Here is a 13,996-nt window from a genome sequence, read left to right as displayed (position 1 = left end):
TATCTTTTTATCCCCTCCTTATGCATCATGAAAACAGTGCTCTAATTCAACATGTATTCCCAGCTTCTAGGAATAATAGTGCAATATCTAGGTAGGTATACCTAGGAGCTAACACCCATATTTGACTTTATCTTTGGAATCTAATTGCACACTATCTTTGCTTTTTCATAATTCAGCTGAGACTAAGACTTGGAAGGGTCTGCTCTGACCTTGAAGTCTAGCAGGGCTAAAAGAAAGGTGATATTTAGGAGCAGCAATCTTAGGGTCAAAGAGATTGTTCTGTACTTGCATGTTTTCTCATACCGTGAGTTTTCCAAAGAAGATTTACAGTTTGAGTTTACTTTGGGAGCTTCAGCTGTTTCTGAGATGAAATGAACAGCCAAGATTTTTTTTTCCCTGCAGTGTGACCTTTGGAAAATTTCTTCACTGTAGTTTATTTGGATCTCCAACCCTGTGCTACTTCTCCAGAGCAAAACATACAGAGACTGTTAACCTGCTGAGAACCTGACAAGGATTTCACCAGATGTAAAAGACACTGGAAATAGCCTTTTATGAGCCATCAAAAAAACAGTGAAGTCACTGACCCAGAAAACCTAAATTTCACCATGTTACAGATGGGAAAGAAATAACAACAAAAGGAATCAGATTTGTTTGTATTATAGCTGATGAAAGAAAACCATATCCATATCCATATCCACTCACCTGTCTTACTCTCTTTTTTGAGCTTCCAACTCTGAATATTCCTACTGTCTGGAGACCTGCAAGTGAAACACATCATAGCATTGCTTCATTTTCTCCTGAAAATTGCATTGAACCAAAGCATTCTGACCTACGTGTGTAATTATAAGATTAAATTAAAAGAAAAGCAACATATTTAACCACAAACATGTACTTAACATGTTGATGCAAGATTTGGTTGTGATTAAGAAGCCATCCACTGTGGTTTTTAAGGATCACACTTAATCTGAAAAATGGCATCTCTGTGACATTTCTTGTGATGCCACTTTGGATGTGCCACTGCTGTGAGGAGCAGAAGTATGCAGAGACTGAGGCACTGCTCAGGGTTTGGAGGTGTAACTTCCAGGACTGACACCAAAGGAAACAGGCAGTAAAACAACTAAATGTGTGGGCATTGAGCTGTGTATTTGGATACAGGATGAAGCTGGTATTTGGGCTAACTCACTGCCTCTAAAGTTCCTGTCATGACAAAGTTGAGAGTCCCCTTCAAAGGTACATATTAATAGGGCACTCAGGCACACTATGAGAGGGAAGAACTTCAACAGGGAGTTGTGTGCAGTTTATAAGGCAGGAACAGCTATTATATAAAGGGAAAGCTATAAAGAAGCATTGTGGTACTTTAGGAAAATGCAGAAGTGTGTCATTTAGACTTAATGTGATTAGGAAATTGTTATTTCCTGCTATTTCAAAAGAAATCAGTTCAGACCTTCTAGCCCTGTAGAAAGCCACTAGAAATACAAAAAATTATAATATGAATGGCCACAAAAATTATAATATGAAAATGATTCTTGAATGGCCACATCTTGCAGCCTAACAGGACCTGAAAAATTTGAGAGGTGACATGGTCTTTAGCAATGACAATGTGAGTGGAAATTTTAGAGCCTTACAGGCCTGTGTATGTAATATAATTTTACATGGTTATAAAGTTTTGCAAAAGGGATGAAATTAGCTATAAGCTTGGAAGTTTATGGTCTAACAAGGGCTACTCTGCAGCTCTAATCCCTACAGGAAGTGTAAAATTACCTTGTGAAACAAATGCCTTTTGACAGCCATTAGGCTACACTTGCTTGCTGCAGATGTGTCACCTTGAACAGTATTTGGAGTTGCAGATCTTCATCAGAGAAATTCAGATAGGATTCTGATTTTTTAGTTTTTAGTCGCAACATAACACTTCTTTTTAAATCTTCTCTCTCTGGTTAATATTGATGGAATACCATTTAGCAAACCCAGGAACACTGGCAGGGAATCATCTGAGATGGAGATAACACACATTGGGCAAAGCCTGCAGGCTGCTTACCCATTCCTACACGGACATACAGTGTTTTTTCTACACTGCAGGTCTACAGAAAGGCCTTTACATCTCTGGGATGTGAACCCAGGAAAAATAGGGAAGGCGAACAAAGACAGGTGCTCTAATGTCTAAAAACATAACAATTTTTTGTCATATAATCCTCACAATTGTCCTTTAAAGCAGTCATCAGAAACTGCTGGGGATTTGTTGCTGAAAAAGGACTTATGCATATAGGCAAGTATTTTCAGAACCAGCAACTTGGTCCATTATATAGCCTGGAATGATGTTGCTACAGTGTCCATCTTCTACCATTTTAGGTTTGTCTCAGTGCCAATGACTGTCTTGTGGAAAGCAGATTAAATTTAAAATTGAAGAATTTGCCCCACATTATATCAGATTATTGCACTGTGGTACATTATAGTTTACTCTTAAACAAAGCACAATAACTCATCATAAATTTCCTTTAAAAGAAAACTACAATGTAAAGGAAGTATTTCCATAAAGAGCATCATATGGAAAAGAACTTTGTTATGACAGTGCATTAAAAGGATTAAAAAATTTATCACAGATGATCAGGTGACATAAAATCACAGTATCCAAATGATGCTCAGCTGGATGGCTTTTTTGGCTGACTCAGATACTTTTATGCTTTCCAAACTCAGATACCTTTGCTTCAAGGAGTGAAAGTCATTCATCTCAAATTTAGTCATCCCATACTTACTTGTCAGCCATGGTATCTAATCTCTGTAAAAGGCTAACAGTAACTATCTTTTGGAGTGTTCCTTGATACATTTGTAAGGAAGATAGTTATCAGCTGTGAATTGTGAAAGCTCAGCACTGCTGTTTAAATTGCAGTCCCTCATCTTGCAAAAACCTTTCATTCAGAGTTAGTAAATGATTTCTTGCTGGTGAAATTAGTGTCAAATACATCATTTGCTGTTACAATCACCATTATTTTATGGTTTGCTGATTATCTGGCCATGTGATAGCTCCATCTTGCTGTGGCCAAGTTACTTCAATTATCATTAAAAAATTTTACAAGGCTAAGATACATTGGCAGAGATGGTGAGCAGATACCTAGATTGACTATTGTTTCTGCATTATGTAAAGCTGTGGGAGGCTTGTGTTTGGACAAACATGAACACATAGGAAGAATACTGGCAGGAGTCTGTAATTTCCTTTGGAGAGAGCAGGCCTGAAGCTGGTCAGGAGGAATCAAGCCAGAGACAAACTGAGTATTCAGCCTTCAAGCCTTGCAGTGAACAGGAAGAGGCTACTTGGAGCTTAATATAAATTTAGCATGGAATTCTTTCTTATTCTGACCCCACCATCTTAAAATATCAAAAACCTTACAGTTTATATAGTTAATCTAGATCTCACACCTTAAGATCCAGTGGCTGTGAATGACTCCAGACTGACTGGCACATTTCAGACTTTTTATTCTGAAGGTACAGGTAAACCTGTGGGGTGTGAAGAGCTGTTTCAGCAGAGCTGGGCACCCCAGTACAAGATGGGTGACCTCCAAAAAAAGGCTCTATCCCTATGCTCTATGGGCCAGTTTACAAGCTCATAGCTTAGATCTTCAGTTTGGGAAGCTATCATGTACATAATTACTTGTGAGACAGTATTTTTAGCAAGAGGCAAAACAGGAGGGAAAATGTCTAGCTTTCAAAGACGTCCTTGCATATACTTCTCAAAATAGGCATTTATTTATATTATAGTAAAAATACATCTGCCACTCCTGGGAAAACAAAATATTCTTACCGTGCTTTTCCAAGTGCTGGCAGCAGCTATCTACAAGCCGGGGAACCTGCCTGTAAATAGGGTTCAGGCTTAGTTTCTTATCTCTTGCCTTTTCTTTCTTGCTCTGGGCTTCTGCTGGCAAAGAGAGCTGGAGAGCCTCCAACAATCTTGAGTGATTGTCATCAAGATCTGTGATGGAGTCCACAGACATTGCACCCTGTAAAATACACACACAAGAACAATCAGCAGGGCTGGGGAAATCTCAGCATCACAGGACATCCAACAAAGACTTTTGCCTACCTGCATTTTAAACAAAGTAATATAAAAATACCCCTAGCTACAACATTTTTATAAATTAATGAAGTTATAAGACCAGTGTAATGGATAGGAAAATTCACTATGGCACCAATGTTGTTCTTATCATATTACAACAAATACAGATTAAAACACTGAAAATTGAAATGCTTTCCACTCTTTCACTCCATCCTTTTACTGATGTAAGCCTGCACATACTGCAGGGCAAGGATGAATCATGGTCTGTGGGTGCACCTCAGAAGTATCATATTCATGTGCATGGTGATATATAGATATTTTTAAATCTAATTGCCTACTTCTTCTGTACCTGGGACCATTGTATCAGTGAAACTTATGCAGAATTATTTTCAACCATATACCATGTACAGTTAACAGTTAATATCACAAATACATACATCTGTGGAGTCTGAAATAATCCCACTCCATCACAGAATAAAGATACACCAGAGAAATTGAAGTGTAACATTTTTTAAATAATTCTATTTCACATATCTTAATACTATAAAATCATTGAAGTTCCAATGAAAGCTTTGAAATCCACGTTTCGATAACAGCAAGGTGCAGAAGTTCAAGCAGTCTGTTAAGGATAAAGCAGCACAAGCAGCCGGAGGTTTCTGGCATGTTTCAATTTTCACACTTCAAAAACAAGACTTTTTTTTCAAAGCACAAGATTAGTGTCACTTCAAAATTACCACTTATCTCAAGTCTTATTAAACCTATGAGGCAAAAACATTCTAGGGTACATGTAGTCTTACAATAACAATAATAATAATAAAACACAAAGAAAAAATTCGGGTTTTATCCCTATTAAAAATATCTGTTAGAAACGATTCTCTTTCTTTCTGAAACAAAGCATAAATTTTATCATAACATAAAACGTACTGTACAAGGATGCAGCATCTCATCCTTAGAAATAATAATGAAAATGTAAATTCCTACTTAAAACTTTTCTGACAACTATAGTTTGTTAAAAGCTGACAGGCAATTTATAGACTGCTAGTCAGAACTCCATGTCTATTAAATGAGAACTGTACAATTGCTTACAAGGGAATTCAAAGCTCTAAAAGTATTTTGTTCCATCAGCCTAGCCAACTGAACTTTATGAAGATTTTCAACTCATAGGCAAAACTCACAAAAAGTCCACCGAGATTTCCAACTCATTGATAAATTTCTACTTCATAATACCTTAAAAAAAACCCATTTAACTTATCAGGTATACTTCTGTTTCTTGTAACTCATAGTAGATGTATAAATGAAACACTGTGAAGTTTTTAGGGTTTTTTTACCCACATTACTATAAACAATTACTAGATCCTTTAGAATGCAACTTTTGACCTTTATTTCTGATGTCTCTCAAAAGTACATCTGCTTGATTCCTTTTACCATTTCCTGCCAACAGGAAACAAAAACACAAACAAAAAACCCCTCCAGACCAAACAAGAACCTCTGGCTATGATCCATGTGTGTAAAATTCCAACTGAATGATATTTTGATTTTATTTAAGAGTTTGGCATTCCAAACATGAAATAAATCAATTGGCACTGAAAATCCTAACCCCACCCTCAGCACTGCAGCCCCTGTGTGACAGGTGCCAGCCTTTATACCCTGCCTTTACTGGTCCTTTCCTGTCTGCAAAGCATCCTCGCCTCATGAATCATTACCAGAGTCACTTAAATCGGATTCAGATCCCTAAAATAGATGCAAATACAGTCAGTTCAACGTGGTCCCTGGGCATTTTATCAAAATTGTGGATTAACTGGCACACTGAGCTGGCTTTAGGAAGAGTGACCTTGAGTTCAGTGGCTGAAGTCATGGCTTGGCAATACCAAGTCCAGGCCAGCTCTGATTTTACAAAGTGCACAAGAAAACGTTACCAACATACTCCACAAATCCAGCTCAAACTCAGCCAGACCTACTAGTCTGGGCTCAGCCAGACCTCCCTGACTGCTGAGGAACAGAGGAGGAGGAGACTGCACACCACTGCCCACTGCTCCAGGTCCAGCCACACACACTGCAGTGCCCAGCAACCAAAGAAAATCAAGTTTCATCTACCGGGCATTGCCTTTGCACATAATGGATACCAGTCCCTGCTCCCTCATGACAGGTTCAAAACCTAAATACACTAGGGAAGTCTTAAGCTAAGCACACAGAAACATGAAGGAAAGTGGAATTTAAAGATTCAACTTTCAACTGCAGGGCAAAAATCCTACACAGAAAATGCAGCAACAATGATTTTTGTCAAGCTGTTGGAGAGGGAACCACAGCACTCACAGCATGAGCTCTTCAGCCAGCATTACCACCTTCTACCTCTTATTGAAAATCTCAGCTGAGTGTTTGAAGACTCACTTTTGTGTTTGAAATACACAAAAGTGAATGACACAATTGCAAAGAAGTGAATGGTGCAATGGTAAACAATTCCTCCAGTTTAAGTTTAATAGGACTGCACTCCAGGTGTCTGTGCAGCACTTTTGTGATAAATTGGTTGTATCAGTTGCATGTACTAACCTATATTTTTTTCTTTTTTTGTAAGTATTTTTCAGTTCAAAACAGTGCAATGGTGCTCAAGAGATAAAAGATAAGTGGAGGCTCCCTTACCATCCCCTAAATAAGCTCAGGGCAGAGGAGTAAGTGGACTGATAAACAGAATTATAAAAACAGACAAGATATGGGACATGAGCTGATATTAATTTTAAATAATTGAAAATTCATGAAATTCATTAGCTAAGTTCAGTCCCTAGAGAAAATGCCAGCTCCCTCATGTCATACTGCCCATCTTAGTCTACTCTTAATTCTCTGTAGGTGAAGCATTTCCTACTGCATTCTCATGGCTATGGACTAAAGGCTCCAATTCTGCACTCTGAAAGCTGCAATGCCAGTATTGGCAAAAAAAACCCCAACTATTCAAACAAACAAAACAAGCAAAACCCTCCCTCAGCTTCTAGGAACTTGGTCCTGATGGATCTCTGTGGATGTACCAAAGGATCCATGTTCTTCTGCTTGCTCAGTGGTCAAATATATGTCAGAAATCTTATAATCAAATCTTTGTGAAAAGAACAGCAGATGAGTCACCTCTGGACACATAAGTTATCTTTCTCTCCTATGAAAAAAGGTTCTGAAGCCAATGAGTACATACAGTGAAGTTTTACTTTTTGCCACTGACTGCCAAATTCTGAAAGAAGTTAATGGATTTCTCATTATGCTTAGTCACGTAACTTTGCACTTTTATGTGAATACAAATGCCTGTCGATATGGTTTGCATCGACCAACAGATGTGCATTAATGAGTATACAAGACTGCAAACATCATGCTTTCAGTTTTGCAGACAGAATACAGACACTTCAAGCTTCAGCTGGCAGCTAGACAAACAAAGAGCCCCATGACCTGTCTTCTTCCTTCACTCAGTTTGCAATTTACTCCAGTTGTACCCCTCTTAATCCCTGTTTGGAAGAGCCCAATAGAGAATTTCTATGAAGCAGGTTTTACCCTAAGGAAAAAAGAAGGTGAGGACTTTTCCAGAGTCTGTTCTTGTACCTCAATTCTTGCTCAGATTTCTTAAAAGGGGTTTTATTAAAAATATTTTATTATGCAATATTTTTCTCCCTCCATTGCAAATGAAATTTAAAAGCAGGAAAGTCTAGAACCTCTATTCCACGGTAACAAAAGAATAATTATTACCAACTGCAGAATTAGAAAGATCAGAGCATAAAATTTACTTACAAGGAACAGATTTATGCTAAAAAATGACCAATTTTACATGCAGATTAATATTCAACCCAAACCCACCACTCTGTGTTTTGCTGTCAAAGGCATCTTCCTGGCCTGCATGCAGAAACATCCTTCGAAGACCCTGGTACAAATCTAGTCTGACAACTCCTTACTTACCATGGAGGATATTATATGGGTTAGACTATGAGGATTTTTATTGATATAAGGATAGGGATTAACAGTCAGCCTTATTATCAAGTTAGATAACTTGATAATAAGTCTGACTATTAATCCCTATAAGGGACAAGTTAGAGCTAGATTAAGATACCTATAAATATCAAACACATAGGTTTAGACTTTAAAACTGCTGAAAAAATTAAGTTAAAGACAGATGGAATTTGTTAAATTTTAATGAGTTAGACAGAAGGAGGTAGACAAAGAGAGCAAACAGGAAGACTTCTAGATAATCTCTCTGCCTCTTTGTGATCTGTTACAGACTCACGGGGTCTATATGACCTCTTCCCACCAGCATCAGCAAAAGAAGATTTCCACTACAGTTAAGAGTTTTCTGACATTGATGAGGCTGACTTCCACCTGAAAAAACCCCACTATTCGAACAAAAAGTATTCCACAGTCCACACACAGAACAGGTTTTTCCTGGTCCATCTAGGCCCTCTGGACCTACACTCACACCCCACTGTGATGTGTCTACTTACACGCCTCCTTGCTCGTGGCGCTGGCTCAGGTGTGTTTGGAGAAGTGGATTCATTCGGTGTTTCCGAGGTGGAGCTGAGAGATGAGTTACTGCTGGAAAGTTCTTTGTTCTGTCTTTTAGTTCCAAATGGCAAGAGAAAGGCCACAAAATCTGAAACATCTTTTTGCTCTTCTCTCTGAGAGTCTTGCTTGAGCTTGTAGGCCCGGTCATTAGCAATCACTTGAGACAGAGGCATTCCAAAAGCCTGGGGAATAAATTCTGCAACAACAACAAACCCCTAATAGTTACCAAACATCTGGTATTTATTTAGTACAAAAAGAATTAACTCTTTCTTTGTTAAGAAAAACAATCTGAAGCCCCTTTAAATATATAGTAATTCCGATAAAATATTGGACTCAGTAATAATAACAGTGCCAGCTGTCGTAGCCCATGGTATCTGAATCATATTTCTAGTCACATAATGCAAGATACACAGCACAGGATCTTGGAAAATCACTTGAGATCAAATCTAATTAAGATGTTAACTTCCACCAAAAGTAACTGAAATCAGGCACTTCTGGTTACATGTAGATGGTGCACAGGGCCATCAGAAGCTCTGATAACCACAAAGAGACTGTGAACCTCACTGGGCTGTGCCAAAGCTCTCTCTCAAGTTTCAGATCCCTCCACAGGCTCTTTCTCATGAATGCTGTAGGGCACCAGAGTCAAGGGGTCCTGGCATGTGCATGGGTTTCAGTACAGTTCAAAGAGTATGAATCTACCTGTGCAGAGAGCTTCAAAGTACATTCACCACTCAGACTAAGCCTTCAAGGATATAGTTTTAAATTTACACAAGAACTATACTGTTTTAAATACTGGTATGATTGAACCTGTTTAATAGTGGTATATAAATATAAAGTTCCTTTGTAACAGTAAAAAAGCATGGACACGTGGAAATATAGGAGAACACATTTGTCTTGATTAAGAACATAATCCTTATGTAACTGTATACAAGGATTACTATACAGTTACATCAATATAACTGTAATGTACAAAACCAGCATATATCTCAGATCTCAAAGTAAAATGCTTAAATATTTTGCAAAATAGAAAAATGCTTTACAGTGAATCAGCAACAATGAAATTATCATCAATAATTTTCAAATCATATCTATCTGAGATCAGCAGAAGCAAAACCACTGAGACAGATTTCCAGCTAGAACTGGCTTGTGCTCAAAAGAAATGAAAAAACAAAATAGCCATTGATGCTATTCACCCTGGTGAAAATGAGTGTAACTTCTACGAGGTTCCAGCTTCAGATCTGCTCAGATCAGGAATAAATAAAGTACCAGAGATTAAAACCAAATTTCTTTAAGCATCAAAAAAGAAATTATTAAAAATAAAAAGAAGTACATGGAAAAATTATTATATCCTATACTTCTCTTTTGCCACAATTATGTAAATTATTAAATGCCTCCTGGGATTTTAAGTCTCACTAGATCTTTAAGACACTTGCAAATTGTATCTGGATTTGTATTAAGTAAGGCATTGATAAGAAGAGGACATTTTAAGAATCTTGAATGAGGACACTGCTAGTCTATCACACTAAAGAAACAACAGCCCATTGTTCTGATTTGGTAGAAACATTCCTGCTTTTAGAAGCACGAAATGTTAAGACATGAGTGAACTTTGGTGGCCAGACAAAACTAAATCAGGAAGCAGTGCCTCATATATCAAGCAACTCTGGAGGTGACCTATGAGTAGAATGACACCCAAAACCATCTGCATTTAATTTTGGACAAGAAAGAACATCCTCACACAGATACCAAGCAATGCAGGAATTGCCAGTTCCAGGAGTTCAGTCAGACCTTTCCCTCCTGTACTCAGCAGAGTGTGTCTACAAAATTATGACAGTATTAATTTTTTTTTTTTACTGCTCTGAATTATCTTCCTAATGGACATTTAAGATGACAAATTTGAAACGCACATATGCAACACGTGTCCCCTTCTGGCTGTCTAACCAGGTGCTTTCTTATACTCCCAGCACCCCTTTTATTTGTCCTTCTACAACATTTCCTGAGAAAAGCCAACACAGTATAGTGTTCTGGTTTGGCTCAGAGCTACTTGTGCTTCTAACTGGGAGAGGACAGCAGTATTTAGCAGGCTGGTGCCATTGATCCTACATCAGCTGAGGCAGGATCAGCAGGAGACAAGCTCGCAGCACTGCTTCATTAAACATCTTTCATTAAAATGACCCTCTCTCCCTGACTTCAGTATGTGAAGGCTGGCATTTTGAGGTAGGCATTGCCCCTCCTTGGATATTCCCTGGTGTGGGATTCCAGGTTTTTAATGCTCTTGCTCAGTGTGGCCCAGAGAAAGGACAATGAGCCTCGACTCCAGGCTGCTCTGATGTAGACCTTCTCAGAGGACATGAATTACTTCCTCGATTTCTCAGTGTCTGGCAGAGATGTGAAACTGGATGAAAACCAACTGGCTGAATTTCAGACTAAATACAGATGGTAGTGGTGCTGGCTGGCAGTGGTAATTACATTAAAGAGTTGGCAAACCCAGTAAAGTTTTGCTCATTTGCTGAAATTAAGAGACTCAGTTGCCCCCTCTGCAGACTGCCAGCAGCCTCAAGCTCCCACCAAAATGTGTGTGTGCTTGCACCATGGGCTGTGGTGGCAGGGAGCATATTCTACCCACCACTCATCAGAAGCATTCAATCCCAACAACTTCCTTGCTGGACAGGTAATTAGAGTGAGTGTTAGCCCTTCTGACATTTCAGATTCATTAAAAAAGAAAAGCTGTACCATGTGAAGTAATTAGCAACTAACTCATATCACAAGATGTGTAGGTTTGAGGCTCTGGTCTCACAAGAAACGTAAAAGGACCAGCTGCCTTTTTACAGATGTATGCTGGGGATCCCCTCTGTCAGAGAGGTTTCATTTGCATGAAGAAATGTACCTTAAAGCACTGCCTCAAACCTTGGTCTGTTGTATACATACTGAGTGCCAAAGCTACTAAGCTGGTTATTCTCTGTAAACTCAACAAAAAATTGATCACTTATTCAGTGAGAAGACTGGGCAGCTTAAAATGACATTTTTTAAAAAGCATAATGTAAAAATGTGAAAGAACCTGGCAGATTGGGCAACCAGCTTGGAAACAGACTCCTATCCTCAGCCTGCACCACTTTTAATGCACTCCAGTTTTCAGTGTTTACTGGCAAAGGAGATAATTTACTATTTTGGAGAAGTACATAATTTCTCTTAGCAGAAAGTCAACCTTGCAGCTGAGGCAAGTTTCTTGACAAAATTTTGATTGAAACTGATATGTTCCTAAGAAATCTTTCTTTGGCGGTAAATCATAATTTTCTAATAAAAAGCAGCATGTCACAGAAAAATTCCCAGCCAGATCAAATAAGAGTTTCAGTGATCCCAAATCCTCCTTTTTTCTAATCAAATGATAATATTCAGGATGTTGACCCACATGGTTATTGCTTACCTGACCTCATGTCTCCCTGTCCAAACATAGTTTAAAGGACTTCTCTGAAGTTTCAGCTGGAAAAAAGTACTTTCCATCCCACAGAACATAACAGTCTATTAGGAGCCAGTGAGATCTATATTCTAAATTCTAATGAGTCTTTCAATACCAATAAAGTGAAAAGTAACTATGGTTAGGGTCCTTAGCAATTGGAGTTTTTTTCTTAATACATCATAAATGCTGGTTTTGGGTAGCTAAAATCCTGTAACCAAGATTTACTAAGGTGCTTGTACCATATCTATTTAAATGACAGGAATAGAGATCAGAGAATAACAAGCTTTTAATGGGATATTTAAATGGGGTCTTTAAGTCTCCCCATCTAGCCAGACAGGGTAACTGTTTTGCTGACTGAAATCAATTATTTCAGATCTGTAGAGGCAGTGGTGGAAGCATAAAAAAAGGAAAACAGAAACCTTGGTCCATGATGGGAACTGTGAAACTACTTCCATCTGAAGGTTCTTCAAAACCTGCACTGACTCCAGGAAATAAGACAATGTTCTCAGCATCAGTTCTGTGGCTGAAAATCTCTTATTCAGCTACTCAGAGATCACTGTTGTTCAAGGAGTAATTTAAGGCCCTCCCAATTATATATGCTTTTTTCTGGGAGTAGGTCTGGGCTTTTTTTACAAAAACTTAGAAGAGATTATTGGTGCTTTATTTGACTTCAGTATAAAATAAGACACAATGTTGATTAAAAAAATCCCTTTTTTATGCCTAGAGAGCATGAGAAACATTCAATTTTTTTTTTTTTAAAGAAGCATGGCAAAGTGGTAAAAAGGCTTTTTAAAAAACCCATTTCTGATAAACTACAATAAAAAAAGAAACTTCATTTACTCAGCTCCCTCCTTTGGCTGTGCCAAGGCACACAGACACCACAATAGGCTGAATTACTGAGAACAAATGCAAAAATTCATTAATATCTTAATTTATTGAGCATGAATAGGAAGTAAACACAAAAGACATTTTCAAGAATTTTGAACTAAAGAAAAATCTAACATCTGCTGGATTTGCATATGCCACAGAGTTACCAGGAAGGCCTTTTCTCAGGAAGTTCTGCATACACAGCAGCTCTGCTAAGGCCTCACAGATGAACCTGCCAGGTATTTACATCCCATGCAGAAACATCAGCAAAAGGGATGATTCTCAGTTACTCCAGCAATCACATAACAAGTGATTATAAATTCTGAGCAGGTCTCTTTGTTAACCTGTAGGGTTTTCTGGAACCAAGGCAAAACAAACTTGGTTTACTGATAAAATCTTCTAGGGCGAGTAATTTCTGGGAGGCATCTCTCCCAGGAATGCCTGTGTGTAGTGTAAAAGCAAGCCAGCTTACACTGACACCCATATCACTGGCAAGGGATGCCAAAATACCCTGCTTCTGCAGCCATAAAAATCAGCACTGAATTCATAAGGGAACAATATCCAGCTGCCAGCATGCACAGCATCCTGAGAACGTCTTATCCCAAGCAGCACAGACATGGTGCTGCTCCTTCAGCCTGAGTACTGTTTGTCAGCAGCCAAAGGCAATGTTTGGAGACATTTGTAGACAGTAGGATCCAGGGTCATGATGGCCATTAATAACAAGGAGGCTGGGTAAAGCAAAAACACTTGAACGATGGAAGCTGAAAATATTGTTTAAATGTCTGGGTGGAGTGCTGTTCTCCTGTTTAGTCTGTTTACATCCAGCAAGTTTTGCTATATCCTGCTTTGGTGAATTACTCAGAGATGTAATAACAATTGAAAAAACACTTCTTTTACAAATTTTCCACTTTAACGAGATGTTGACAGACATAAAAAAGGACAAAGATATATGAAACTCATTTAATATGCATTAAATTCTACTGTGGTGTCTTTATTGACCTTCAGAATCCCGACAAGTTGCTGAAACTTTCACTTAACAGACAGGTTGACTGATCCATCTAAATAAAATGTGAGGTTTAGACAGTAAAACCTCCATAGATTGGACT

General features: G+C 38.3%; 1 protein-coding gene across 4 annotated transcripts in view; it reads right to left on the bottom strand.

Moving 5' to 3' along the window:
- ARHGAP6 (Rho GTPase activating protein 6) overlaps positions 1-13,996 on the bottom strand; it is a 309,409-nt gene that overhangs the window by 22,885 nt on the left and 272,528 nt on the right. For all 4 annotated transcript variants that reach the window (XM_064407713.1, XM_064407714.1, XM_064407715.1 and 1 more), the window contains exons 4-6: positions 8,509-8,765; positions 3,794-3,989; positions 703-758 (exon numbers count right to left, since the gene is read on the bottom strand). In XM_064407713.1, the coding sequence (XP_064263783.1) occupies positions 703-758; positions 3,794-3,989; positions 8,509-8,765 (509 nt within the window). The remainder of the gene's footprint in view (positions 1-702; positions 759-3,793; positions 3,990-8,508; positions 8,766-13,996) is intronic.

The sequence above is a fragment of the Passer domesticus genome, chromosome 2, assembly GCF_036417665.1.
Source record: "Passer domesticus isolate bPasDom1 chromosome 2, bPasDom1.hap1, whole genome shotgun sequence".
NCBI lineage: Eukaryota > Metazoa > Chordata > Aves > Passeriformes > Passeridae > Passer > Passer domesticus.
This window is presented reverse-complemented; position numbering and strand designations above follow the sequence as displayed.